This window comes from Cololabis saira, chromosome 19, assembly GCF_033807715.1.
Source record: "Cololabis saira isolate AMF1-May2022 chromosome 19, fColSai1.1, whole genome shotgun sequence".
NCBI classification, from domain to species: domain Eukaryota; kingdom Metazoa; phylum Chordata; class Actinopteri; order Beloniformes; family Belonidae; genus Cololabis; species Cololabis saira.
This window is the reverse complement of record NC_084605.1, coordinates 13,757,555-13,784,056: the sequence shown is the minus strand read 5'-3', so window position 1 is coordinate 13,784,056 and position 26,502 is coordinate 13,757,555. Positions and strand designations below refer to the sequence as shown.

Genomic DNA, 26,502 nt, shown 5'->3' with positions numbered 1-26,502 from the left:
CCAAACAGATAAAAGGCACTGATAAAAGCGGACTGAATTTTTGAGCCAGAATCCATACGCTGGTTTTAGAAACATCCGAAGTCCAAAGAAAGAAGTTGCTTTTGTCTTAATTCCGGTGCATATGTCTGCCATTTTTCTGTTGTCAGCTGTCCGTCTTCGCCATTGTCATCGTAACTTTACTTTGCTGCTGTATGTGCTTTGTTCAGTTCATCCCTTCTGCTGCTGGCAGTTGTGTGTGTCATCTCCCAGTCCTCAATGACCCAGTAAAACCACTGTTCCTTTTTACAAGTCCATCTTCAGTCAGTGCTCAAATGTATTACTCAGCACATAACTGCTGTTTTTCCCTCTTTAATACTACAACTGCATCACTGACAACTCTTCCTCCTCTGGTCTTTTCCTCTTTTCTACATTTATACCACATTCTTTTCTTTTGGTTATTTTCTACCATCCCTTCTTTCATTATTTCTTCAAACTCCCCTGAAGAAGCAGCAGTTGAGCGAAGCACAGCAGCAAGAGCGCTGCCTGCTGGTTACCCTCACAAACCTGTCTTTCCAACCAGACCTTACCCACCATGGTCGACTGCTCCTATTACCGTCCCTGGCCAAACAAGGCCCGCCGGAGTGGGGGGTCCCCTCATCCCTGCCGATTCACCGACAGGCTCACCCACTGCTTCTCCACTGAAGTCTACGTGGCCCCTCTCAGCCGCATCACCTGCAACCCCCCCATCTATTAAAGTCAACCTGGGAGCTCCACCCGTCCTGTCATCCCCAGTTAAATCAATCAGTGACATAACCTCCTCATCCCCCATCAGGTCCTACAGGACTGTGCCTTCACCCATTAAAACTGTCGTCGCGCAGGGTCAGTACCCGCTTCAGGGGTCTGCTAGCCTTCTGTCCTCTGGAAATAAACCTGCAACAGACCCGGCTTCAATCAAAAACCTGGCTTCAGTATACGCGTCGAGAACTTCTCCTCTTCATTCAGCAACCAGTGGTTCTTTATCCGAGAGGTCTTCAGCTCCCTCTACGACTGCTTTGCCAAAAACGCAGTACAGCATGTACAGTTCCAATCTACCTTTTAAAACTGCCCCTGTGACCGATGCAACTGCTGCTGCCCTTTCTGTTAGGAGCATCTCCAGTTTGTCCTCCTTAAAAACGTCCGTTGACTCAACGCTGTCATCCCGAGGAGGCAGGACGTCAGTGTCGTCTCTCTCCTCCACCGGCCAGACGACTATTGCTCCCTCCGAGTTTTCCATGATGAACGGATCGGCCTCGCCTGTTAGATATCCATCCTCTTCCTCCACTCCATCCTCCCCTTCTTCACGTCTCATCTCAGAGAGGAGCAGCAGCCTTCAGGAGAGGATCCAAGCCACTACCCAGGCAGCGACGTCTGTCGTCAGTGAAGCCATAAATGAAGTTATGGACTCGTACTCCGTCTCAGGCTACGGCACACTCAAATCGCTGGCTTCCTCCCATAGATCTGCAACAGCCAGCTCTGCTTATGGCTCTCTGAGATCTGCGGGAGCCCCCCCGAGCTCAACAGTCACATCTAACACAATGACCGTCCCTGTTTATTCACTAGTCAACGTCATCCCAGAGACCCCTGTCAAACCGGGCCCTGGGTCTCTGAAAATGGCGCTTCCCGATTCCCGTCATACTTCATCCTCATCATCTTCTTCTTTGTCTAACTGTGTTACAGCAACGAAATTAAAGTCTCAGTTGAAATCTCCTCCATTTATCACGCCGCCCATCGTCCACCCAGCTCCGACGTCCAACCAGGAGATACTCAAAGACGTAGCAGAAATGAAAGAAGATCTTATCAGGATGTCGGCTATCTTACAGACGGACACTCAGACAGCAGCTAAAACTGTCCAGACATCACTTACTGGTACTCCAAAAGAGAGTAAATTAGAAGATGAGGAGCCATATACTCTAGTGGAGAGGGTGAAGGAAGATTTAGTCAAAGTCAGTGAGATTTTACAGAAAGATGCTGCAGGTGAAGGTAAGGACAGAGCATCAGAGGATGAGTGGGAGGAATTTTCCAAAGATGAGATTGAGGAGGCACAAAGAAGTACCCTCCCAGACTATTATCCTCTTTTTGATGAAAACACACTTTTCCACAAGCACCAGTCCATGACAGGCAAAGAACTAGATTTAGCTAAAGTAGTTGATTTATTAACAAACGAAATGGGTGCTAGCTCTCTTTCCAAAATGGCAGAGCTGAAAAGGATGTATGAGGATGAGGTGAAAAGAGAAGGTGAGGAGAAACAGAAGCGAGTCCTCAGACCGTCTATCTCTATCCAGGAGAATAAACTCAAGATGCCGCCGCCGGTGTCAGGCATGGTCAGGTCTCCCTCGGAGAAGGACCTCAGCAAGCTGGCTGAGTCGTACCAGGGGTCAGACACGATCCTGGAATCCCCCGAGGACCTGTCTCATGAGCAGGACAAGAGTCCCCTGTCAGACAGCGGCTTTGAGACCCGGAGTGAAAAGACGCCCTCTGCTCCTCAAAGCGCCGAGAGCACAGGGCCGAAGCCTCTCTTCACAGATTCCCCCATCCCCCCTTGTGTCACTGAAACCAGGACCGAGGTGATCCACATCAGGAGTTTTGAGCAGCCTGATGATTTCTGCGAGCCTGGACTCATGGAGGAGGCTTCGTGTGGCTTCGCTGCTTTAGAGCCGGACACGGCTTCGACAGCAGCCTTGCAGATGAAGATCCCAGAAGATGACGCCATGATGAACAAAAGCATGTGTCTTACAGAGGAAACGCATGTTACCACTACTACGACAATGGTTTACCACAAACCCCAACTGACTGACAGTGCAGAGATGATTGAGGAGGGTATGTCAGTTAGGGATATCATGAAAGCTTTCCAGTCAGGGAGGGACCCGTCTAAAGAGCTGGCAGGCCTTTTTGAACACAAAGCTAGCCAGGATTCAGTCAAAGGCGACGAACTGACGCCTATATTCTTTGACAGGGAAGTTAAGTCCAAACCCAAAGTCGAGAGGATAATCGAGGTTCATATCGAAAAGGGCCACAGCACAGCCGAACCCACTGAGGTTATTTTCAGAGAAACCAAGAAGCACCCCGAGCTTTACGTCTACAAAGGTGACCGCGGCATCAAAGAACTGACTGAGTTTGATGAGGCCCAACAGGAAGAGGAGGAGCTTACTGCCGAAGAATCCTTGCCCTCCTTCCTGGAAACCTCTCGCGTTAACACCCCGGTATCGCAGGAAGAGGACAGCCGCCCGAGTTCTGCCCAACTAATGGCAGATGATTCCTATAAAGCTCTAAAACTACTGAGCCAGCACTCCATAGAGTATTGCGACGATGAGCTTTCGGAGGTTAGGGGAGAGTCCTATAGGTTTGCGGAGAAAATGCTTCTCTCAGAGAAGCTCGATATGTCGGCGCAGTCTTATTCAGACACAGAGGATCCGGCAGCAATGGCCGGCAAAAAACGCCACCTAGTTTCTGAGGACACTGGTAGCACTGAAAGCCCCCATCAGCAGCAAGGCAGCCCTAAAAGAGAGTCTTTCTCAAAGTCGTCAAAAGACGGGTCTCCCAAATCAGGTAAATTCCAATACAGGGAAGAACCGTCCCAGTTCGACAAGGTGACAGTGCTCCATTACTCCACAGAGCAGGGCAGCCCCAAACATGCAGTCTGGATGCGATTTACAGAAGATAAACACGACAGGAGCAGGGACAAGCTTCTTTATGAGGACAGGGTCGATCAAACTGTGAAGGAAGCCGAAGAAAAACTCAGTGAGGTGTCGCAGTTCTTCCGTGACAAAACAGAGAAGCTGAACGATGAGCTGCAGTCCCCTGAGAAAAAGCCTGTTCGGCGAGAGCTGAAGGAGCCCAGATCCTGGCCGGGCTCAGCCTGCACCAGTCCTGAGAAAACACAGCAGAAATCCAAGGTTGCAGATGATGGGCTGAGTAAAAGTAAACTCAGGGAGCCGTCAGTCGGTAAAATGTTTGGTAGCTCTACAGCAGCTGATAAGAGAAGCTCAAGCTTACCAGGAAGTCCTCAGAAAAGCTCTTTCTCTTATAGTGAGGATAAAATCAAACAGCAACTTAAGACGAGTGAGTCTGAACCCTCTTCTCCTGCTCACGTAAAATCTACGTCGAAAGTTAGCGCTGTGAGGATGAAATTTGAATCTGCGGCTCAGAAATCAGGCCAGAATCAATCAAGTCCAACCAAAATTCCTCCTCCAGTTCAACCAAAACCGTCTATAAAGAAATTACAGGAGAGCAAACTTCCTGTTTATCAGTTTTTCACTGGAGGGAATGGATCAAAAGCATCTGAAACATTAGAAGAGGAAAGTCAGAAAAAAGATGTTAGAAAGAACATAGATTCAAGTAAGTCCGCAGTCACATCTACATCGAAAACTCCCAAAGTAGACAAACTCCCCAATAAAAATTTAATAGAGGCCTCTCAACAACTTGCTGAAGTTAAGATGGAAAAAGCAGCAACTAAAGGTAAAGATAGTCACGCCAGTGTTACTCAGGATATGAAGGAAAGCAATAAAGGTCAGAAAGTTCAGACACCTCCGGTCCATGCTGCCGAAACTAAAATTTACCAACAGACCGCAAAAAGTGTTACTCCTTCCAAAGAAATCAAGGCTGAGCTGCCTAAAAAAGATGCAGAAGAACCGCTAAACAAAAACCTCAGAAAAAAGACGGAATCTCAGATTCCTGTTAGAACGTCCCCTTCTTTAGACAATGATCTCAAAAAGAAACAAACAATTATTAAACCCTCGCAGATACCCACACTTTCCAAAACGAAAAGTCTTGAGATAGCCCCGGCCAAAACAGATTTAACCTTTGAAATTCTAGATAATGCGCCCAAAGATTCCAACTCCAACAACCTTCCAAGCCCTAGAGAGGTGCTGGAGAAAGTCGTAGCCCCTCCAGCCGCTGTAACAACCAAAGAAAACTTCAAGGGTATCAAAACATTACCAGTTTATGTCCAGGTGGGTAGGCAGGCTGAAAGAGAAGCAAAGGGAGCGCTCTACACAGTCAAACAGAACTCCAACTCTGCACTCAGCCCCATAAGCCCAGACGATGACACACTGGAGCAGGTATCCTTCATTGACAGTTCAGTTAAAAGCCCCATCACACCAGATACCCCCAGCTCCGAGGAGGTCAGCTACGACCTCACATGCAGGACTCCTGATGGCTTCATGGAGTTCATATCAGGGAAACCGAGCCCCATCATGGAGGTCTCTGAGGAATTAGAGGAAGATGAACAAGGCAGGAAGGTTTTCTTCTTTAAAGAAGCCCCACCGGAGAGCAAAACTGGCCATAGTGTTATGCAAGAAGACTTTGTAAATGCAAATCAAGAAGAAACCAACATTTTTGATAATCAACAGGAATTCATTGCTAATTTCCACCAGCATGAAACAGTAGTTAGCAGCATACATGATGAGATAACAGGACTGGAGCAACAAGAAGTCTCAAAGGATAAGGGTGTAGCATATATCGAGTTCCCTCCCCCTCCCCCCCTGGACTCAGGTTCAGAAATGTCAGACCCAGAGAGAAAGGGGTCCTGTGCCTCTTCAGAGGCCGAGACTGAAATGATGGAGGTGAACCTGCAGGAGGAGCATGACAGGCATCTGCTCGTAGAGCCGATCATACGCATACAGCCCCCTTCCCCAGTGCTTCCCGGGAGTGATGACAGTCGGTCAAATGGTGAAGATGAAGAAGAGGACGATGAGTCAATCTTCCAACCAATTCGTTGTAAAAAGTTCTCTTTCAAAGCTCCTGGGGAGGAGGAGAAGAAGGGCGACCAGGAAAAGACTTCTAAATCCAAAAAGCAGGACAAAAATGGAAACAACAAAGAGCTCAATGGTGGGACCAATGGCTCCAATGGTTCTACCAATGGTTTCAATGGTTCTAATGGTTCTAATGACAAAGGAGACGACTACGATTGTGAACAAAATGGAAATGACCAGTCTATCACAGACTGTTCGATTGCCACAACGGCGGAATTTTCTCACGACACAGACGCAACAGAGATTGACTCTCTGGATGGATATGAGCTTCAGGATGAGGACGACGGCCTTTGTGAGCAGGCAGATCTGCGGCTGTTTGGTCTTCCAGACAGCAGAAAAGACGTCTGGTCAACAGACACATTCAGGTCACCTGACCGCACCTTTCCCCAGACAAAACTGGAAGTTATCGAAGAAGAGAAAACTCCGGAGGAACTTCAAAAGGACACTTTGAAAAGTGATACCCCCTCAAACGGGGGAACACCTGAGGGGATTAGTAAAGATAAATCCAACACTGAAGAACAAAATCAATCAGATAAAGAGGGCTTTTCAGACACTTACTTTAGTTATAAGTTAGATGAAGAGTTTAACTCGCCATTTAAGACTGTTGCCACCAAAGGGCTGGACTTTGATCCCTGGCCCTCTAAAGGTGGCGAAGGAGAAATCGTTGACATGGGAGGGGCACGGGAAAGCAATGGTGAGCCTAAGCCTTTCGGACTGGCGGTCGACGACCAGTCTCAGGCCACAACAACAGACACCACCCCGGCCCGAACTCCGACGGACGATAGCACGCCGACGAGCGAGCAAAACCCATTCCCCTTCCATGAAGGGAAGATGTTTGAGATGACACGCAGTGGTGCGATTGACATGAGCAAGAGAGACATGGTGGAGGAGAGGCTGCAGTTTTTTCAGATTGGTGAGCATAACTACTCGGCGGGCAGGTACAGAGTCAGGGACTCAGAATTAGATGCCTCCTCACAACACAGAGATCAGTTTAAGGCTCAAGATGCCTCATCAGTCACGCAGGTCTCCGTTCAGACTACCACCGTAGAAATATCAACTATGGCTGGCAGTTACAGCACGTGCAGGAGCTCAGCCTCCAACACTGAGCCCAAATTCTCCACTTTTAGAACAGGATTCAAGCTGTCATCCGAGAAAACCTCCGATGTTTCAAATAGGACGTCTAATTATAGAAGCACCTTTGATTGTTGTAATGACAAAAACTCAGGAACAGAAGTAGATCATTTTAACTGTGCCACCCAAAACTATGCAGATCAATGTAAATTGAGTACATCCGTTGTGACAGATAACCCTTTCAGTTCTCAACCGTCATTTGTGTTGGATTATTATTCAAATTACAGCAAAGAAGGGGGGCGGTTGGGTTGGTCCTCGGAGGATCCAAGCACACATTACCAAAGCACAGATTATTCTTCAGCACCTTCACAGCAGATTAGCAATTTGCAGAGTAGCAATACCCGTAGCACAGACTCTCACTCTGACATTTTTCAAGCTGGCAGGGTTCAGCCCACCTTATCTTCCACTTCACATCCCACTCAACCACAAGTCACCAGGATAGAGGCATGTTTCAGCCAGCTAGAGGGAAACAACCCAGTGGACAGGGCTTTTTCTGATGTAGCAATAACAAAGACAGACGCCAAAGAGGACAAAGGCCATATATTTAAGTCCAGGTTACCACTGAGGGTTCCCTGCCTCAAGCTATGCAGTCAAAGGAAATTAATAATCAAAGACAAGGCACAAGAAAATACCAACAAAGACCCAGTCAGGAAATTGGAGACAGAGCGTAAAATCAGGGAGAGATTGGACCCTTTTGCAGGTTTATTTCCCAAATCTAGAATTCCAGTAATCAAAGGCGTTCAGTACCCTTCATGTTCCCAGAACCAGAAGCAGGTGAGAACCAAACCTGCAGCTGGTGATAGGCGCATCCAAACAGCCAGTTGTGACAAACAGCCGTGTAGGAGCAGTCCGCTGAAAGACCTGAGAACACGTACGAAAAAAGACTCGGGGAGAAAAATCAGGGCGAGTCCAGTGGTCCCAAAGAACTTTAAAAGGTCAGTTAGCACCCAGGTAGCCAGCGCTTTGGACGCAATCAAACCCAAGGAGGCTGAAGCAAAGTTAGGGGGGGGAACGGGGCCCACTGAGGACGAGGAGAGCTGCAGCCTCAGCACTTCCAGGAACACTTCCCTGTCAGAGCCGTCTAGAGCCTCCACGAGTTCCCGTCCTTCCCGCACGTCTACCTGCACCTCCACCTCCACCAGCACCGGCACATCCACACCCTCCTCTAGAGCCGTGAGAGCTGAGGTTGAGCAGGCCAGCAGAGAGAGGATGAGGAGGAGCAGGAGGAAGAGTAGGCCGACACTTGGAGGGAAGGAGCGAGAGCAGAAGGAGGAAGGGAGTCAGGTTGATCAACCGCTCACGGCTCCTGTGACGGAGAACCAGACTAGTTTGTAAACCCTTTCTAAACACTTGTACTGTATCTTTCTCTCAGAGATGCATGCAGCTGTTGTGGGTGCTCTGTGACGTGATGTGAGTGTAGCTGTCGTTTCTTCTTCCTGTCTTTCTTGTTATCCGTGTCCTGTGCTGTCTGGTGGAGGGATAGAGGTAAAGACTCCCAACGAGGATCTGAGACAGACCTCCTGGAATAAGTAGATCCTGTTCCCGGTAATTTCAGGCAGGAGGCAGGATTATGGAGCCAAATCAAGGCCAAAAGTTTTGCTAATTTGAAAATAAAATTTGAACCTGAAAATTCTTTTTTACAGTTTCAATTTTATTTTTTTCAGTATCAGATCTTTTTTTCAGTTTCAAATCTTTTTTTCAGTTTCAAATCTTTTTTTTTCAGTTTCACGTCTTTTTTTTCAAGTTTCACTTCTTTTTTTTTCAGGTTCAGACTTTTGGCCCGGATCTGGCGTGGGGGGCGTGGCATCAACTGAGAGGGGCGTGGCATCATGAGTGACAGCAGAACAGAGAAGGCGGGGGACGTTCCTCAGTCATGTTGCCTTCAGGAAACGTAGGTTTCAGAAGTTATCAGTAGAAGTATGATTCAACACTGTATATACACCATATTCACGTGATTGGCAGTGGAAAAAACTGATATTAGTGACACATTTCTGTTTAAAAAGCTGTTTTAGATCGTACTTGGTAGTATGTGGAAGTGGGAAATGTCAAACTTTAAAGTGTGGCTGTTGAACTGTACAGTCTGGCATAGTTTATTGCTTTTATACTGCGATTGGTGCCAAGTACGGTCTAAAACAGCTTTTTAAACAGAATTGTGTCACTAATATCAGTTTTTTCCACTGCCAATCACGTGAATATGGTGTATTGTTGAATCATACTTCTACTGATAACTTCTGCAACCTCCGTTTCCTGAAGGCAACATGACTGAGTAACGTCCCCCGCCTTCTCTGTTCTGCTGTCACTCATGATGCAACGCCCCTCTCAGTTGATGCCACGCCCCTCTCAGTTGATGCCACGCCCCTCTCAGTTGATGCCACGCCCCCCACGCCAGATCCGGGCCAAAAGTCTGAACCTGAAAAAAAAATTTGAAACTGAAAAAAAAGAAGTGAAACTTGAAAAAAAAGACGTGAAACTGAAAAAAAAAGATTTGAAACTGAAATAAAAAGATTTGAAACTGAAAAAAAGATCTGATACTGAAAAAAATAAAATTGAAACTGTAAAAAAGAATTTTCAGGTTCAAATTTTATTTTCAAATTAGCAAAACTTTTGGCATTGATTTGGCTCCATACAGGATTACATCCACTTACCTCATCAAAACCATGGTAGGAAATGGAAATTAGGATAGGTGTAGGGAAGAAAAAATAGCAGTTTTAATAAGAGCTGAGTTAATCTGCCAGTGTTGGGCGAGGCTGACTTAGAAGTAAGTACGGATTCCTTTTCATTGCTCTTGGCTACCGCACACCCTTAGTTCCGTTTCACACAGAGTCTAGTCCGTCTTGCACCTCACCGTGAGACACAGCATCCACCCGCGCTCTGCCGGTGACTTAAACCTCGATGGAAGTGAGTTTGGGGGTGGGACGCCCACCTTGTTTACTTAGGCTTGCTTGCCTGGTCTGTAGACATCATTCGGTGATACTTCTGCTCTTTGAATCTGCTGTGACAACAACAGGCAGGCTCACATGAATGCTAACTGCACCTGCCGTCGCTGTGGTCTGAGCTGTGGAGTGTTTTCCTCTGTGAGAGGGAATGTTGCCTGATGATAGAGTGCCTGTCGTTAGTGGTGTGATGCAACACTCTTCCCCTCTAAAACCTTAATTACTAATATTGATGCTAAGTTATTTCAGTGTGAACTTGTGATTATTTTTCTTTCTTTATTATTTCCTGGCCTCTCAAACCCTCAAAACAATCTATTATAGCATTTTAATGGTGGAACCATAAAAGTTGCTCCTATGATGATTAAATTAGACTCATATTTCCACCAACCTAATTGAGTTAAATTTCTTTATATAACTCCAGTTTACCACAAATCTTATCTCAGCGCAGTTTACAGAGAAAGCCATTGTGATAAATGCAGACCAGTGCGATCCATTTATCCATTTTCAACACGGGAGGCTGGAGGCAATTCCAACTCCCATTTCACCTTGTTGTACCCAACAACGGGACATCAACACCCCAATAAAGCGCATCAGGCACCACCTGAACAAGCCGTGTTACAAAGATCTAAATGTCAGTTTCGATTTCATTTGAAGGAATATTTTGATACTACAGTATATTCACGAAATGAAAAATAAAAAAAGAAGCTAACTGAGGAAGAGTAAATCTTGGACAGAGTTGTAAAAGTGTCTTTTTTTACCTCTGAGGTAAGGAAAGAAAAACATCCCTTGATAGTGATATCTCAATCTCATCAACTAGTAGTTTCTTATTTCAAAAACTAGGGCAAATAAAAACAATTCAGAAAGTTTTAGAGTACCTTTTCACAAATCAGTCAAAGCCCTGTAGATCCAGGACATATTTTTCCCCATGAGGAAATGTGTTCAACATTTCTAAATAGCCTTTTTTTGAACATGTACATTTGCTGAATGATTGAGGCAAAAATTGTACATGTGGTCGACCTGATTTAGACGTAGAATCAGCCTGAAAACCGACAAAATAACCCCTCATGAGCCTCATGTCATCTTTTCTTCTCTCACTAGACAAATGATACACAAAATAAACTATTTGAGATCTTACAAAAAAAGAAAGAAAAAGAGAATTGTTTGAATGAAGCTTCCTCCGGTTCCTGATCAAGAAATCATCAGACGTGTAACATTTTTAAACAAATGAAACTTTGCAGATTCCGCAGTGACAACGTCTTGTCCTCGGTCAGGGAACCTCTTAATTCCTGTTTCACATTTAATGTTCAACAAGCATTTGGTATCTTAATACTGAGGAGAGTCTGGCCAGAAAATCTGGGCATCCTGGAACAGTGAGCTTTAGCTGCTTAGTTTATTTAAGGCTACATACATGAATTAACTCATCAGGAGGTCCTGGGATTAAACCACATCAATTCAAACAGTCTGACACAGAGAAGCTCTCGGTTCATAATCTCAGTCTTGTTTCTATCATTAAATGTTAGTTATCCCTTTTGGGGCTCATTTGGTATGTCTTTCTTTCTGTTAGATCCACATTTATGGACTCTGGGAATCACTATCACGATTTCACATTAACTGTTTGCATCCTGCCCTTCCCTACTTCCTTCCTCAGGCCCTCAGAGCCCCTGTGAGAGAACAGACGTTCGGATGGCAATAGTAGCTGACCATCTCGGCCTCAGCTGGACCGGTGAGTCTGAACACACCTACGTGTCCCACTTTGTACAAAATGCACCAATATCCCAGTAAATCCGACAGAAGAAGAACCGTCTACAGCTTCTCTGCAGCAGCTCCTGTTATGAGGAGCTCAGTAGTTGTTGCATGTGCGTTTGTTGCCATCTAATGGCCATGTGGTGTACTTTATTTCTGCTCGGCACTGCAGTGGCATCACGGGTGCATATCCTTCAAGTCATAAATAGATACATAATCCATAAACACCTCAGAATAAGGTTTACAGTCTTAAAAGCATTGTGGATTTTAGTTTTGATTTAAAGTTTTAAACTATTTATAATTAGAGGTATCAGAAGTTGGGATGTGAAAAAAACAGACATCAAGACAGATTGATTATTGATATAAATCATGAAAGGCCCGTTAAATGTGTATCTTTCCATGTGAGAGGAACGGTGAGATGATGTATTAGACGGAGCAGCGACGAGGGCGTGGCCTCTGCAGCTCAGTTCAAGTCTGACCGCCTGCACTGCAGCACTGCTCCACGCCGGCCGCACGTGTGCAGCGGGGTGTGGCACTGCACGTGCGTGTGCGTGTGTGTGTGTGTGTGTGTGTCTCGTTTACTCGTAGTGGCGAGCCCGTCTGTCTGTCCAGCGTAGGAATGTCATCCATATTTAATGCGTGTTCCTGTTGCAGAGCTGCTGCGAACATAATGTTCCCGTGGTTTCGGAGTTTACGGCTCGTGCACATTAGCAGCACCGCCACCCATCATTAGTTTTACATGCTGTTTGGGCTGTTAATCCGCTGATTTAAAAATAAATGTCAGTCGCATCTTGATTCATGAGCAATCGGCAGATCATTTGTTCAGCGTGCGCACGCGTCACCTGTCTCACATCCTTCTCTGATACGTGTTTTTTGTGGTTTTGCTGCTGTTGCAGAGCTGGCCAGGGAGATGGATTTCTCTGTGGATGAGATCAACTTCATCAGAGTGGAAAACCCCAACTCCCTGACAGCACAGAGCTTCATGCTCCTAAAGAAATGGGTGCACAGGGATGGTAAAAATGCCACAAGTAAGCACTCGCTGTGGGATGGTGTGCACCAGTCCTGTGTACTGTGTGCATGTATATATGTGTGTGTGTGTATGAGAGAGAGAGAGATGTGTTTTTGTGTCTTACATGGCCGTGTTGGTACCTGGGAACACGTGTCTTTGGTGATCGGATCACAAGTGGACAGCTCTAAATCCGGGAGTCACTCACACGACATCCATAGGGGGTCGTTTGCACTCTGAGGCATTAAGATGGCCAAACACTAGCTGAGCTAACCTTAGTCCAGCTCCAACGTTTTAATGGTTCTGCAGATGATGTGTTCTGTTTTTCCTGCGTCAACAATCTGCTTAGAGCCGCAGACGTGAGCGAGAACAGGATGCAGTTATCGTACGTTTGCAAGACTCTTAAAAATCCAAAATCAACCAGCAACAATGGAGGAAAGTGACAATAGTCGGTGGCAAGAAGCAACAAATAGCACGGCTGCTTCTCTGAATCCTGTTCTGAACGGCTGGGATTTACTTCGATCAAACCTCTTGCTTCAACGTGATCTCAAAATATCCTCCTGAGACGCAGCAAAAAACATGTTTAGGTACCAAACTGATTATTGCTGTTTGGTGCCAGAAAAATAGTCAGATAAACAATTTTATAATATTGTTGCCGGGGCAACGATGGCCAGTGTTGTACAGGAAAGCGTGACAGCGTGACCTCCACTTAGTCCGCCTCCTTCGAAGTGGACGAACGAGGCCATCAAGTGTCCAAAGGTGACGTATCCTCTTTAGTCATCTTCAAATGTCCAGACACGGTTTTTACGATTGAAGCGCCACATTTGATTACTAGGTTTGTTAACATCAGAACTGGTTCCCCTTTTTTTGACCAACCTGCGATAAAATGAGCACAGAAGTGCGAGAACACAACAGCTGGCCAGGTTCCACTGTTTCCTGTTTCCATTTCTCTGCAGATTGCCTGAAGCCACAAATCGTTTACTGTCCTTTTTGATTTTTTTTTAGTATTATTATTTGATTTATTGAGTAGAACACTCAGCAATAGCTCTTCGGCACGACACTGCTCAGTTTTCGTGCTGCTGTCAGTAGTTTTACAGCGTTTGCTTTTACCCAAAAGGTGTCGTGGTCCTCCTGAGGAAGTGGATGTAAAGCCATTACTCCCCTGCTATGTGTTTATTCATAAATGGAGCATAAAATCGACATCTGATGACCCGTCATCCCTCAGAACTAGGAATGGGTGATATTTTACCGTTCACGATAAACTGTCAAAAAAATTCCCCACGGTAAGAATTTGTCATCTCGCGGTAAACGCACAACGTAAAAGGAAGGAAGGAAGGAAGGAAGGAAGGAAGGAAGGAAGGAAGGAAGGAAGGAAGGAAGGAAGGAAGGAAGGAAGGAAGGAAGGAAGGAAGGAAGGAAGGAAGGAAGGAAGGAAGGAAGGAAGGAAGGAAGGAAGGAAGGAAGGAAGGAAGGAAGGACGGACGGACGGACGGACGGACGGACGGACGGAAGGAAGGTATCCTGAAAGAAAGGAAGAAAGAAAGAAAGCAAAGAAATTATCCTGAAAGAAAGAAAGAAAGAAAGAAAGAAAGAAAGAAAGAAAGAAAGAAAGAAAGAAAGAAAGAAAGAAAGAAAGAAAGAAAGAAAGAAAGCAAAGAAATTATCCTGAAAGAAAGAAAGAAAGAAAGAAAGAAAGAAAGAAAGAAAGAAAGAAAGAAAGAAAGAAAGAAAGAAAGCAAAGAAATTATCCAGAAAGAAAGAAAGAAAGAAAGAAAGAAAGAAAGAAAGAAAGAAAGAAAGAAAGAAAGAGAGAGAGAAAAATTCCTGTTGATGACATTTTTGTATTGGTATTTTTTTTATCGGGATAAATGCCAGAAATTATCGTGATACATTTTTTAGTCCATACCGCCCATCTCTACTCAGAACCCACACGGAGACGCTTGAAGTGTGAGCAAGACTGCGTCTCGCAGCCACAGCCGTCCACTTGCGGTCCGAACGACCGAGACTTGTGTGTATCCAGGTTTGGATGAGGCTGGAAAATGAACATGACTTGTGAAGTGTCCTCTCTGTCTTTCTCCCCCCCAGCGGACGCTTTAACGGCGGTGCTGACTAAGATCAATCGGTTGGATATTGTGACTTTGCTGGAAGGGCCCATATTTGACTACGGTAACATTTCAGGCACACGCTGCTTTGCCGATGATAACGCAGTATTCCCGGATCAGTCCGATGGTAAAGTGTAGCCCACCCTAGCTGAACTATCTCTCAGTCTATCCCTTCACCCTTTTTTTCACCTCCTCTCTCAGCCAGATAGTCAGACCTGACTGTGTAGACAAACACGGAGGCAGTGAGGCTTGAGCGAGCGATTAGAGGTTACCCAGGGTGAGCCGCCGCCCCAGCACGCCCAGGAGCTCGTGTCAGGTAGCCGTAGCATCAAGCTGCCAGTCAGGCTGTTTCGGCTTAGAAGTGCTGGGGCGTCCAAGACACAGGAGAGAGATCTCTCTTTGAACCTTGGTTTTAATCAAGTTGAGGACATCTTCACATTTAGGGCGCATGATTTTTATAGAATGTGTTTTTGTAAAATGTACAAAAGCATGATGAAGGAAGTGATTTCTGTCCCAGTCCCGTCTGAGAAATGGATGAACGAAGCTCATATTTCAGATGGGGCTGGAGACTGCTTTGTAAATTGCTTCAACAGTCCTTCAGATTGGTGTTAAGTGCTATTAGAATCCATAAACATCACGATAACCAGTCTGTAATAATGGCATGTTTGCTTTTAAGCAGTATGGCAAGTCTTTTTTCCTCTCTCCCTCTATACTCCTCTCTTTCCTCTTAAATGAAAAATGAAATGTGGCTGTAATCTCTGGTTATAATGAGAAACATTTCAGAACTTTGATGTCAATGTGCCTTTCCCTCCAGTTAGTTTATCTCATCGCTCACATGGAGCATCGTTTCAGTTCCTGCAGTTTGGTTTTAACCACCAGAAACCGACAGAAAAGTGTCGCTTCTGCACATTGTGGAGCAAACTTCTGAAGTGGAGCTCATTGCCAATGTGCCCGTGAGGTTTTCTTGAAGTCGTCTGTGCACAGCGATGCGAGTTTCTGCAGCGTGGCGCTGAATCCTTGTGCAGAGATGATTTCAAGTGAAACCGGTATTGAACCAACAGAAGTGCATGGCTGCGGCTTCGTGTGAAGGTCTGCCTGCTATGATGTTGTTGAATACACATCTGAATACACTCTTTTAAACGGGTGGAGCCTCCTCAGCACATCCGGGAGTGTTGCTCCGCTCGGCCCGGCCAACACTCAAGGATGAGTCGAAGACACCTTTTTTCAAAGTGTACAGTGTATAACTCTGCTTCTGTCACTGCTTTTAGCTGCAATGTAGCTGTCATCTCCTGGGTTCCTCTGAGCCTCCAGGCTAACCTCTCCTGCTTTGAGACCGGCAGACTCCCCTCCTCCTCCTCCTCTTCCTCCTCCTCCTCCTCTTCTTCTTGCTTCAGAGTGATTAACATCTGCCGCAAATTCTCCTGCCAGCACCGAGCCACACTAACCCGCTAGTTCCCGTCAACGTCTACCTTTCACTACCCCTCAGCTCGGCTTCTGGATCCAGATCGCAGCTTCTGCTCTTCCCTCCTCAGCTGATTACAGTGACACTAAAAATGCAACGTAGCAGATCATCACAATGACAGCATGGGACTGCTTTGCTGCTCTCCAGAGCTTTGCCTGCTTCACCTGACCCGTCTCAAGCCACTTGGGTGGGGGGGGCTGCGGAGAGATCTGCAGTCGCGTCAGCCGCCATAGCCGGCGCTAACAACACTCTGCTCCAGTTTCCCTCATTCCAGCTAAAATGAGCCTTCATCTGACTTAAAGCGCACGCTTATGCTGACGCTAATGGCAAACCTTGAGCTGTCCATATGTCGTATCGTGAGTCAGCTCTCTTGGCTAAGGGATGTAACTCGACCATTGTTACAGGACGATCTTATAGTCCTGTAAAATTCCTCTGGAACTAGCACAGGATAGCATAAAAGGACGGAGAGTTGAGCTATTACACACTAAACCAAGCAGTGAGTCCTCAGAGGTGCAGCGTGGCGTATTTAGGAACATCTCCTGACTAAAACCCAACATGATGGTGATAACTATGCTTTCATTTGTATGGAAACATGCCCTTCATCCCAACAGTCATGAGTTTTTTTTAGGTTTTTGATACCTCAGAGCCAGTGGTGGACAGTAACAGAGTAAATTTACTTGAGTACTGTACTTAAGTACATATCCAGAGGATTTGTACTTTACTTGAGTATTAGATTTCTTTGGTACTTATTACTCTTACTTGAATACATTTCCAAGACAAATATTTTTACTTTTACTCGAGTAAATTTCTAGGAAGGCTGAAAAGTACTCGTTACTTTCAGGTCTGCTCTTTTTTCTTCTTCCCTAAAATCCTATTGGATCCTATTGCTGTTTTTGTCAAAGGAGGAGACCTATCACAGTGCACGCTCTCCACTGGGATGTACGTAAAGCGGAAATACGTCAAGCCTCCTCATACGATACCGCCAAAGTAGCCTGCGTTTGTCAAGACAGAGCCGCAACAAGTCAAGACATTATTGTTATCGAAAGCAGAGATGTAGTTTTTTGTAAAGCAGTGGTCTTTGAGGGGGATCCAGACTTAGTTGGATGGTGCAGGTTCATTTGGTTTCAGTTCATGATTGTTAATAAACTCTGCATCATCTGCTGTCCTCTTATGATCCCATTCATTTGATTTGTTTTTGGTGTTTCTGCAGGTTTTATATAACATTGTGGTTCTAAAAGCAGCACATCAGTGCAGCTGGTTTCAAAGAGTTAATTCTCAGAAACAAGAGTTAAAAGATCCTTAAATTAATTTAGAAAAAATATAGTAATTTACTGATGTGGAAAATAAGAAATTTACTCTTACTCTTACTCTTACTTAAAGTACATTTAAAAGCATTTACTTTTGGATACTTAAGTACCTTTAAAAGCAAGTACTTTTCTACTCTTACTCGAGTAATATTTTGACTGAGCTACTTTTACTTGTAACGGAGTAAATTTTGACCAGTAGTATTTGTACTCTTACTCAAGTACTGGGGTCGAGTACTCTGTCCACCTCTGCTCAGAGCTAGTCTTTAGTACTGCCATGTTTCTACATCAGCTTAGAAAAGACAAACCAGACTCTCTGGAGTAGTTTTTCGCTGCACCTTCTGGAGAATCGATGCCGAGTCGAGGCGCCCTCATTTTAATTCACTTAATTCTACTGTAGATGTCATAAAATTGTGCTAAATGTGGTCCTTTTTGAAAAGGGGACGTATGAATAATGTATATTTTTTCTGTTTGAGTGCTCACCCTAACGCCGGCCTGGCTGGGGAAAACCTCCCACTTCTCTGTTTCACGTCAGCTCAATTCTGCCACCCTGTTAGAGGTCATATACTACTCTCGAGGAGTCTTGTTCAACCTCCCCATCCTTAACTCCACCCAACGTCACATCCCGTCAGAACAGGCACGCCCCCAGAGTTGCATCCATCGTCATTTTGACTGAAGCATAAACATGTCTCAAACAAGGAAGTGAAGATGTAGCAATGTCGTGGCGTTCTTACGAGACCTTTTTGAGGACTAGCTGCTTGGTTTGGTAGCCGTACATCCTTCCCACCTCCAAGCGCTGCACGCGATTGTTTCCATGAGCTCGTCTCTGGGAAACATCCGATGGCTTTTTCATGGACTGAAGGAGGAAAAACCTCATCAGTCTGGCGACAAAAATCATTTCACGTCGGCATCAAACTGCTGGGAGGTTTTCTAAGGAGGTGAGTGCAGCGTTTAGAAAATCCTAGTTCCCCTAGTCTGCCTTCACCTTTGACCTCCCAAATGCAGAATTTGAACTGTGTCTTTAGTACTGCCATGGAACTTTGACCCAGCCTTCATGCAAATTGTGCAATTATGTTTGCCGTGTGAAATATGCTCCAGCTGCTGACGGGGAATGTTGCTCATCAGCCAGGATGAGCAAACATCTGGTTCTGCAGTTCACTGACTTCATCGCTGCACCGTTGGAAATATTACGCTTTTAAAAGTCACACTTTCATTTCATTGTCTGCATTGTTTTTTCATCTAAATCCTGTCTAACTGTTGATGTTTGCTGTTTTGTCTCTTGTGCGAATGATGGTAGCAATGGTAGCTAAGCTGCTTAGCAGTCCCACGCTCCCCGCGTATCCTCAAACGCCTCAGCCTTCTTTCCTCCGATCCAGCGCTTTCCTCTCCTGCTCGCCCTCCTACTCCAGCCAGCTCACCCCTCTCTCCCGCCAGTCGCCTGCCTTCCCCTTCCCCTCGCCCCCTTCCACGCCCCCCGTCTACCTCATGCCTGTGGCCCCCGTCCTCCCTCACTTCTTCACCCTGCCGTACTCCCCTCCTCTCCCCCCCTCCCCTAGAAGTGCTTTCAGCTGCTCCTCCTTCTTCTTCCCTCCCAGCTTCTCTTCCTCCGCCGTCGGTCTGCCGCTGTCGCCTCGCGCCTCCTCCCTCCCTCCCGGCTCTGCCCCCCCCACCCCTGCTTGGTCCGCTCCCACTCCTCCTCCTGATCCTTTGTGCGTCTCTTCTTCAACATGTGCCTCCTCTCCTCCTTCACATCCTCCGCCACCTCTTCCCGTTTCCTCCCCTCCTCCTTGGGCTCCCCCCTCTCCTCCCTCCTCCCCTCTCCCCCCTGGTGTCCCCTCACACTTCAGGCGTGATCGCTCCGTCCCCGAGGTTCATATTTAGGTGTCCGTGTCCCTGCCGCTCTCTGGCATTTGCTTGAATCCGGCCGAGGATCACAGCAAGCTGAAGCTTTGGCTTGTTGTAAGCGGCCGAAACCAAACTCCTACTTCTCAGTTTTACTCAGATCTGCATGTTTACGGGCCTGAAGTTAAGTGCTTTGATCCGGCTGACTTGGGTTCAAGTTGTTTAGCGTAACCCAGATTATGTCCAGTTTCTAGCTGATATTTCAGAGTTTATCTTTGATTTCTTTGTCTCCATCTTTGTGCTGTTGTTGTGTCTACTGTAGGGCTGGTTCAGAGGTCACAAGAACCCCCAGACTTAAAAAGATGTGAAGCCACCTTTAAACCATGCGAACAGAGCGAGGCTAACGTGTCCCAGGACTCATTCATGTAAAGCTACATCCAGTCCAGTGTGTCCTCCCCGTTCAGCTTTGATCTTTTAAAAACTCCTGAGGAGGAGATCAAACTCTTGGGCTGCTGAATCCTCCGCTACACTTACCAGCAAGCAGTATGAAGAGTTTTAGCAGTTTTTAGCTTTTTCCTTTTCCTTCTGTGACATGTGTGCAGATAAAAAAGGGCCGCAGGACTGCAAATCCCAAATCCACACCAAAGACGGTCCTCACTCTTTCATGATGAGAGACATTTGCACGTTCCCCCACTAGTGGGTAGTTCAGCACTTCTCAGCCTCAGCAGAGATGTGGAGCTGTCTTGCAGTTTACATCAGCAGACAAAGCAGAGCAGGGCATTTTTGTGGAGGAGAGGCCCGATAAAATCAGGAGGAAGACTAAAGTATGTCGGGGGGAAAGTGACGAGGGCCATTTCTTAGCTCCTACCTGCAGAACATGGTCAGGCGTAGATGAAGCACTGCTCCAGTTCAATAGTCTGCATCAGACCAGAGATCCTCCAGATGTGTTCTCGCTAGGAATGGGCGATATTTTACCGTTCACGATAAACTGTCAAAAAAATTCCTCACGATAAGAATTTGTTATGTCGCGTAAAAACGATAAATTTGCGTCGATGATGTTTTTGTGTAAAGCCTGAATTATGGTTCTGCGTTAAATCCACGCACAAGGAAGGAAGGAAGGAAGGAAGGAAGGAAGGAAGGAAGGAAGGAAGGAAGGAAGGAAGGAAGGAAGGAAGGAAGGAAGGAAGGAAGGAAGGAAGGAAGGAAGGAAGGAAGGAAGGAAGGAAGGAAGGAAGGAAGGAAGGAAGGAAAGAAAGAAAGGGGAAAAGGAAGGAATGGAGAAAAGAAGGAAGGAAGGGAGAAAAGAGGAAGGGAAGAAGGAAGGAGAGAGCAGGAGGAACGAAGGAAGGAAGGAAGGAAGGAAGGAAGGAAGGAAGGAAGGAAGGAAGGAAGGAAGGAAGGAAGGAAGGAAGGAAGGAAGGAAGGGAAAAAAGAAGGAAGGAAATGAGCCAGAAAGAAAGAAAGAAAGAAAGAAAGAAAGAAAGAAAGAAAGAAAGAAAGAAAGAAAGAAAGAAAGAAAGAAAGAAAGAAAGAAAGAAAGAAAGAAAGAAAGAAAGAAAGAAAGAAAGAAAGAAAGAAAGAAAGAAAGAAAGAAAGAAAGAAGGGTACATTCCCGTTGATGAGGTTTTTGTTTAATAAACATGGCGGATCTGAGAGCGAGATAGATTTATAGTTACAAAGATGGAGTTGAATTGGTATTTTTTTAATCGTCATTTTTATCATTATCGGGATAAATGCCAGAAATTATCGTGATACTTTTTTTAGTCCATACCGCCCATCCCTAGGTCTCGCTCCATCCGTTTTATCAAAGAGGCACTAAGATAGAGTGCTGGTGGATAAATACGGGGATTTCAGCAGCACAGCAGCTAAAGGTCTGTGTTCCTCAGAAGTTAATTGAGACCAAATAAAGCTGGAAGGAGAGTGGCACTTTAATCCATCAAGCGCCCATAAAAGCAACTCAATGACTGTTGCTTTGTTGGATGTGAAAACAACAAAAACAACTATTCAGTTCAGCAGAATAGTTTAATAACATGGCAATCTTCCAGACCTCTGAAAGATTCAAACCAAACATAATGAAAAGAGTATCTGGGTTTTACGCTAAATCAGAGGATGTCGAGGGGTTGTGTAGAACGTAAACAGGGGAGGGAAAAAAAGTTATTCCTGCATTTACCTTGGCTTTAATTTCCGTTTAAACCCCCAAATCCTTCCTGCTTCATCTTATGTATACATATATATATAATATTATTAATATACATGCATTTCTGCATTTAAGGCCTACAAAACCCCAAAAATGTATTTTTGAAAGCTGCATTTGTTGTTAAATATAAATGTTTCCACATTTAAGCTTCTGAATGCTCCATTTTTGTCTTCGGTCCGGAGCAACGTGCATATTGGAGTCAGTCCAGAGACGTAAATGACAACATAAAGATTGTCTTTTGCACAGTTTGACGCTGTATTTGTGAGCTTAATCCCCATTTTACGGGCTCGTCCATGTGGTTGTACCAGTTATTACTGAATAACACTTCCAGGGGCTTTTAAACAGATTGTTTTGAAATATTTTCTCACACATTTATTGCAAATTTAAGTAATTATAATCACTTGTTAGTATTAATATTATTCTGATTTTATTTTACATCATTATTGGCCCTAAATTGCATCCCAACTATTGCTGTAAATGTTTTGCAGGTCTAAAATGCAGGATGTATAATTTAACAAATAAGATAAAATCAACCAAGTAAAAAATGAAATATCTGGACTTCATATTGTCTGCAAAGAAAAACATGTCAAAGTAAATGCAAGAATCTATTTTTTCTTTTTTAAATAAGTTTAATTTTCCATAACATCACTTTTTTTCTGACTTGGGGTTCTAGCTGTGACTTTTGAACGAAAGCTCCCCCCTAAATGTTTCTCATTTCATCACCTCCACCACCTTTCATCATCCTCTCTCTTCCACCTCTCCCTCCTCCATCGCTCCTCTAATCCTTTCCTCGTGCCATCCATCCAGGATACGACAATATAGATCTGGAACTGCAGACCCCCTCTGACCTCAACTACGTGCCCCCCAGCCCCCTGCGCTGCGATGATTTCTTTAGCGAAGGCGACGCTAGCGTAGAGTCCCCTAGCAGGACCACCCTGACCCGGCCCAGCGACCTGTCCCTCACCCAGACCACCAGCACCTCCAGCAGCGACCCCCCCACCGTCGTGCCGGGCCCCGGCCCCAACGCCCTGCACCCTCCCATCGCCGGCCCTGAAGACGCAGCTCTGACAGAAGGAGAAGGGGGGATTTCCGTGGAGGGGCCGGATAATGACAGAATGGCAGCGGAGCATTCAGAGACGAGGACGGAGGACGAGGCGATCGCAGGGCAGCACGTTGTTCCGAAGAGTCAAGGACGAGGCCCGGAAGAGGACGCCGCCTCACGCGCCGGTCTTGGAAATGGAAGAGAGGAAGAAGAGGAGATGACCCAAGAGAGGCTGCGGAGTCTGCTGGAGGACATAAAGCTGGAGGGAGGCATGGAGGACGAGGAGATCACGGAGGAGAGGGTGAACGACATCCTTGAGCAAGTACGGCAAGCAGAAAAGCACATGTCTTCAGTTGCAGGCTGGAGAAGCGAGACATCCGGCGCCGCCGCGGAGTCAGCGGCTGCTGGCGTCGGCCCCGGGGGCGAGGAGGGCAGGTGAGGTCCACTCACTCCCATCTCTGCTCCCGCTCAGATGTGTCCAGATGTGACACAAGTTCACACCCGTGTGGTTCTCCCTCTCAGCCCCGAAGCTCTAGCGGATTCGCTGGAGCAGCCTCCAGCTCAGAACGGAGATCACGCAGCGGCCGCCCAGGAAGGGAAGGAGAGAGAGGCCAAGAAGAAGGGAGCTCGGGAGGACAGCAGCACATCCGGACCCGGCAGGCGAGCGGAGAAGGGAGGGGACAGGTCCCAGCACAAAGTCCAGGTGAGAGTTCTGCCCCGCACACACACTGAGGATGGTTTGTTCGGTAAAGCCTTTCCCAGACTGAAGCAGGAGCTGCACGGTTCACAAACAGTGGAATATTGAGATGATATTAGAAAGTCTTCACCTGATGGTTAATGTTGCGCTGCTGCCGGCTGCATCACTCAGGGATCTGAGGGGTCCGGCTCCGACGAGGAGACCGCCGTCACCACCAGGGTGTACCGCCGACGGGTCGTGCTCAAGGTGTGTGAGGCCTGCTGTGTGGGGGATGCAGCGGGACTGTGGCTCGCTGGGGTGTGTTAAAGAGTAACAGTGTGCATCAGAGTGTTTTTCAGTGTGACAAAAATACACTTCAGAACTGCAAATACCAACTTGCTGGGATCTGAGCAAGGCAGAGGATCTACTGCTAACATCAGGCGGACGCTGCACCACATCCTCAGATCTTCTTTTATCACAGTCTTACGGCTCGTCAGCTCTTAAGGAGGGACGTCCTAAATATGAGGCAGGCAGTCGTAACCAGTGCGTAATCAAGAGATTAAAAAAAATAATAATAAAAAATAAAAAACATGCTGTAAGATGCAAGTAATTATTAAAAGAAGGTGTTATTTCCGTCTGTGGGTGACTGTCAATAGTATTTAAATGTTGTTTAAATATTAATATGGTTCCAAAATGTTTTTATTTTATTTACTTCCGGTCAAACAGAATCCAATGTAAGCTCTCCAACATGTGATAAGCACGTGACCTGAGGATCTCTGTTAATTGGTTTGAATTAGATTGGTAAAGGGACGCAGTCGTGTGCGTCCCTGAAACTCACAGATATCAACAACGGATCCGCGATTAATATCGTGACTTACTCATATGTTGTTGTTTTTGATCTAATGTGATTGGACAATTCATTCCCCGTCTTTTTTAGAAAATCCAATTGAACTACACAAACCAGATTTTTATGTGTTTTAAATAGGTTAAATAACACTTGCTTTTGAAATAATAATTGTTGATCAAATATCTGAAAGAAAGGAACGTTATCTTTTCAAATAATATAAATTCCAGACAGAACAATGGAAATGTTAATGTTTTTCTTTTCTCTAATGTGTAAAATAAACTGAACCCAAACCAGGAAGAAAAAAACAATACAAAATATCAGTGGACTTCTTGAAATGTTAAACCCCTACGTTATGTTCAGTTCTTTTTTTCCCCTGCAGCAGAACTGAACTGCTTCACTAAAACTTATGAGCAATAAGCCATTGTTGGATGGTTACATTTATCAAAATTTAAGGACTCAAATATTATTTTCTACCTTTCTTTTTTCCCCATTGTACCAAGCTTGTAGCTAACCGTGACTCCTGTGTACCGTTACACCCCGTTGTATGGCCAGGTACATTACGCCCCCCAAAGGGGCTTTTTAGCACCAGTCGCCACTGGTCGTAACGCTAGGGCTGATGGGGGATGGTCCAGCTGGACTCGCTGCTTGCTGGTGTGGTCTGCTGCTTGGTTTCCTCTGCCGTTTGGTTTGCTGTGTGTTTGACCTCTGAGTCCAGCCAGTGAACATAATTGCGAGGCCGTCTTGTCCAGCGAAGCAGAGAAGGCCTGGTGGACGCGAGCCAGAGAGAAGTCAGGCAGGCGAGACCAAATATCTGGACTAACGGATGAGCGGAGCAGCCGGAGGGAAATGCTTTAAACCGAGAGAATGATGCTCAAGACAAGACAAGTATCTGGAAACGACTTCACCTCAGGCAGCGAGGGTTTATAATGATTACGTAGAACTAGATGATCTGCTTGTGTGTGTTGAGTGTAAATGTTTGGGCTGATAACACATCCGTGTGGTCTGAAGTGTCGCCTCATCACTTCCTCCTGTGCATGAAGGAAGAAAAGTGAGGCCTCATTTAAGGTGGAATTTGATTGTCTGCAGCTGCAGGTTTGTTTCTCATGTCTGAGCTCTTCTTCCTGAACCTGTTTTTGAATGAAAAGTGATGACATGATCGTACAGACGCTGCAAGGATCAGCTTTATCTGCTCAATAATCAGCCGTATAGATGACTCAAACCTCACGGCTGCCCCTCCCTCTTCCCTCCATCCCACATCTCCATCCCTCTTCCCTCCGTCCCAAATCTCACATCCCTTTCTCTCCACATCCCTTTTCCCTCCATCCCACATCTCCCATCCCTTTCTGTCCCCTCCCTTTTCCCTCCATCCCACATGTCCATCCCTTTCCCTCCCTCAGGGAGAGGAGGCCAGAAACATTCCTGGAGAGTCTGTGACGGAGGAGCAGTTTACAGACGAAGACGGGAATCTGGTCACCAGAAAAGTAACCACCCTCATCCTCCTTCATCACCTCTCATTTTATATTCACCCACTTTTCCATTAATCCTCCTCTCAAAATGCCTCCTCTTCCTCCTCCCCCCACCTCCTCCTCCTCCTAACATGCTGCTGCGCCCTGCAGGTCATCAGAAAGGTGGTGCGCCGAGTTTTCAACTCGCAAGAAAGGAGTGAAGGCGAAAATGTAGCCGAGGAAGGAGCTAGTGGTGGTGGTGGTGTAGCAGCGGCAGGTGGAGGGGATTCTGTTCCTTCAACAGGAGCAGCAGCAGGAGCCAAAGGAGGGAAGAGCAAAAGGAGAGGGAAGCGCTCCCGACACGGCCACAAAGAGGATTCCCAGAGAGGGAAAACCGAGGTTGGCTGAGTGACTCTGCGTCTTCTCCAGCTGCATGACGCTCTACTTGTGTGAGAATCAGGTCACTCAGGAGTTTAACTCTCGCATGTGCAGCTCTCATGAGTGACAGACAGTCCTGCAGAGTATCGGACACCAGTGCAGCAACATCAACGCTGCTGGAGGAAGTGGAGCAAGCAGGAAAACAGCTTCCTCCGACTGTCTGACGGCTGCTGCACGCAATCGTGCCGCATAGTTCTGACTGCAAATTTTTTTTTAAATGAGAATAACAGCAGCCAAAATGGACATAATACACAGTTAAAAGACGGACAGATGAACTTTTAAAGTATCTGTAAACTTTAGCATTATTATCATTATTATTATCAAAATAAAATCGATTGAAACCTGAAACCGAGTGAATAAAATTACCTAGATTATTAGAAGTATTATTCTGATCTCAGAAGAAATACTTGTGTTTGTTTGTGCAACACGAGTGAAGCATGACATTCGTTTATGTCTGAACAGCCGAGCTGCTGTTTTTGGAGTGTTGTGCTCTGTGATTGTGAGGAACGCTCCTGTTTTCTGGAGATGTATTTCTCAGTTTGCAGTGGTTATGGAGTTTGTTTTTC

The 26,502-nt window shown here is 45.9% G+C and overlaps 1 protein-coding gene across 42 annotated transcripts in view; it reads left to right on the top strand.

Moving 5' to 3' along the window:
* LOC133419626 (ankyrin-3-like) overlaps positions 1-26,502 on the top strand; it is a 209,266-nt gene that overhangs the window by 180,224 nt on the left and 2,540 nt on the right. For 26 of the 42 annotated variants that reach the window (XM_061708909.1, XM_061708901.1, XM_061708920.1 and 23 more), the window contains 9 exons: positions 484-6,681; positions 11,481-11,555; positions 12,472-12,603; positions 14,667-14,810; positions 22,296-22,965; positions 23,053-23,233; positions 23,399-23,473; positions 25,451-25,534; positions 25,670-25,897. In XM_061708909.1, the coding sequence (XP_061564893.1) occupies positions 484-6,681; positions 11,481-11,555; positions 12,472-12,603; positions 14,667-14,810; positions 22,296-22,965; positions 23,053-23,233; positions 23,399-23,473; positions 25,451-25,534; positions 25,670-25,897 (7,787 nt within the window). The other 16 variants (XM_061708935.1, XM_061708932.1, XM_061708933.1 and 13 more) reach the window with 10 other exon arrangements.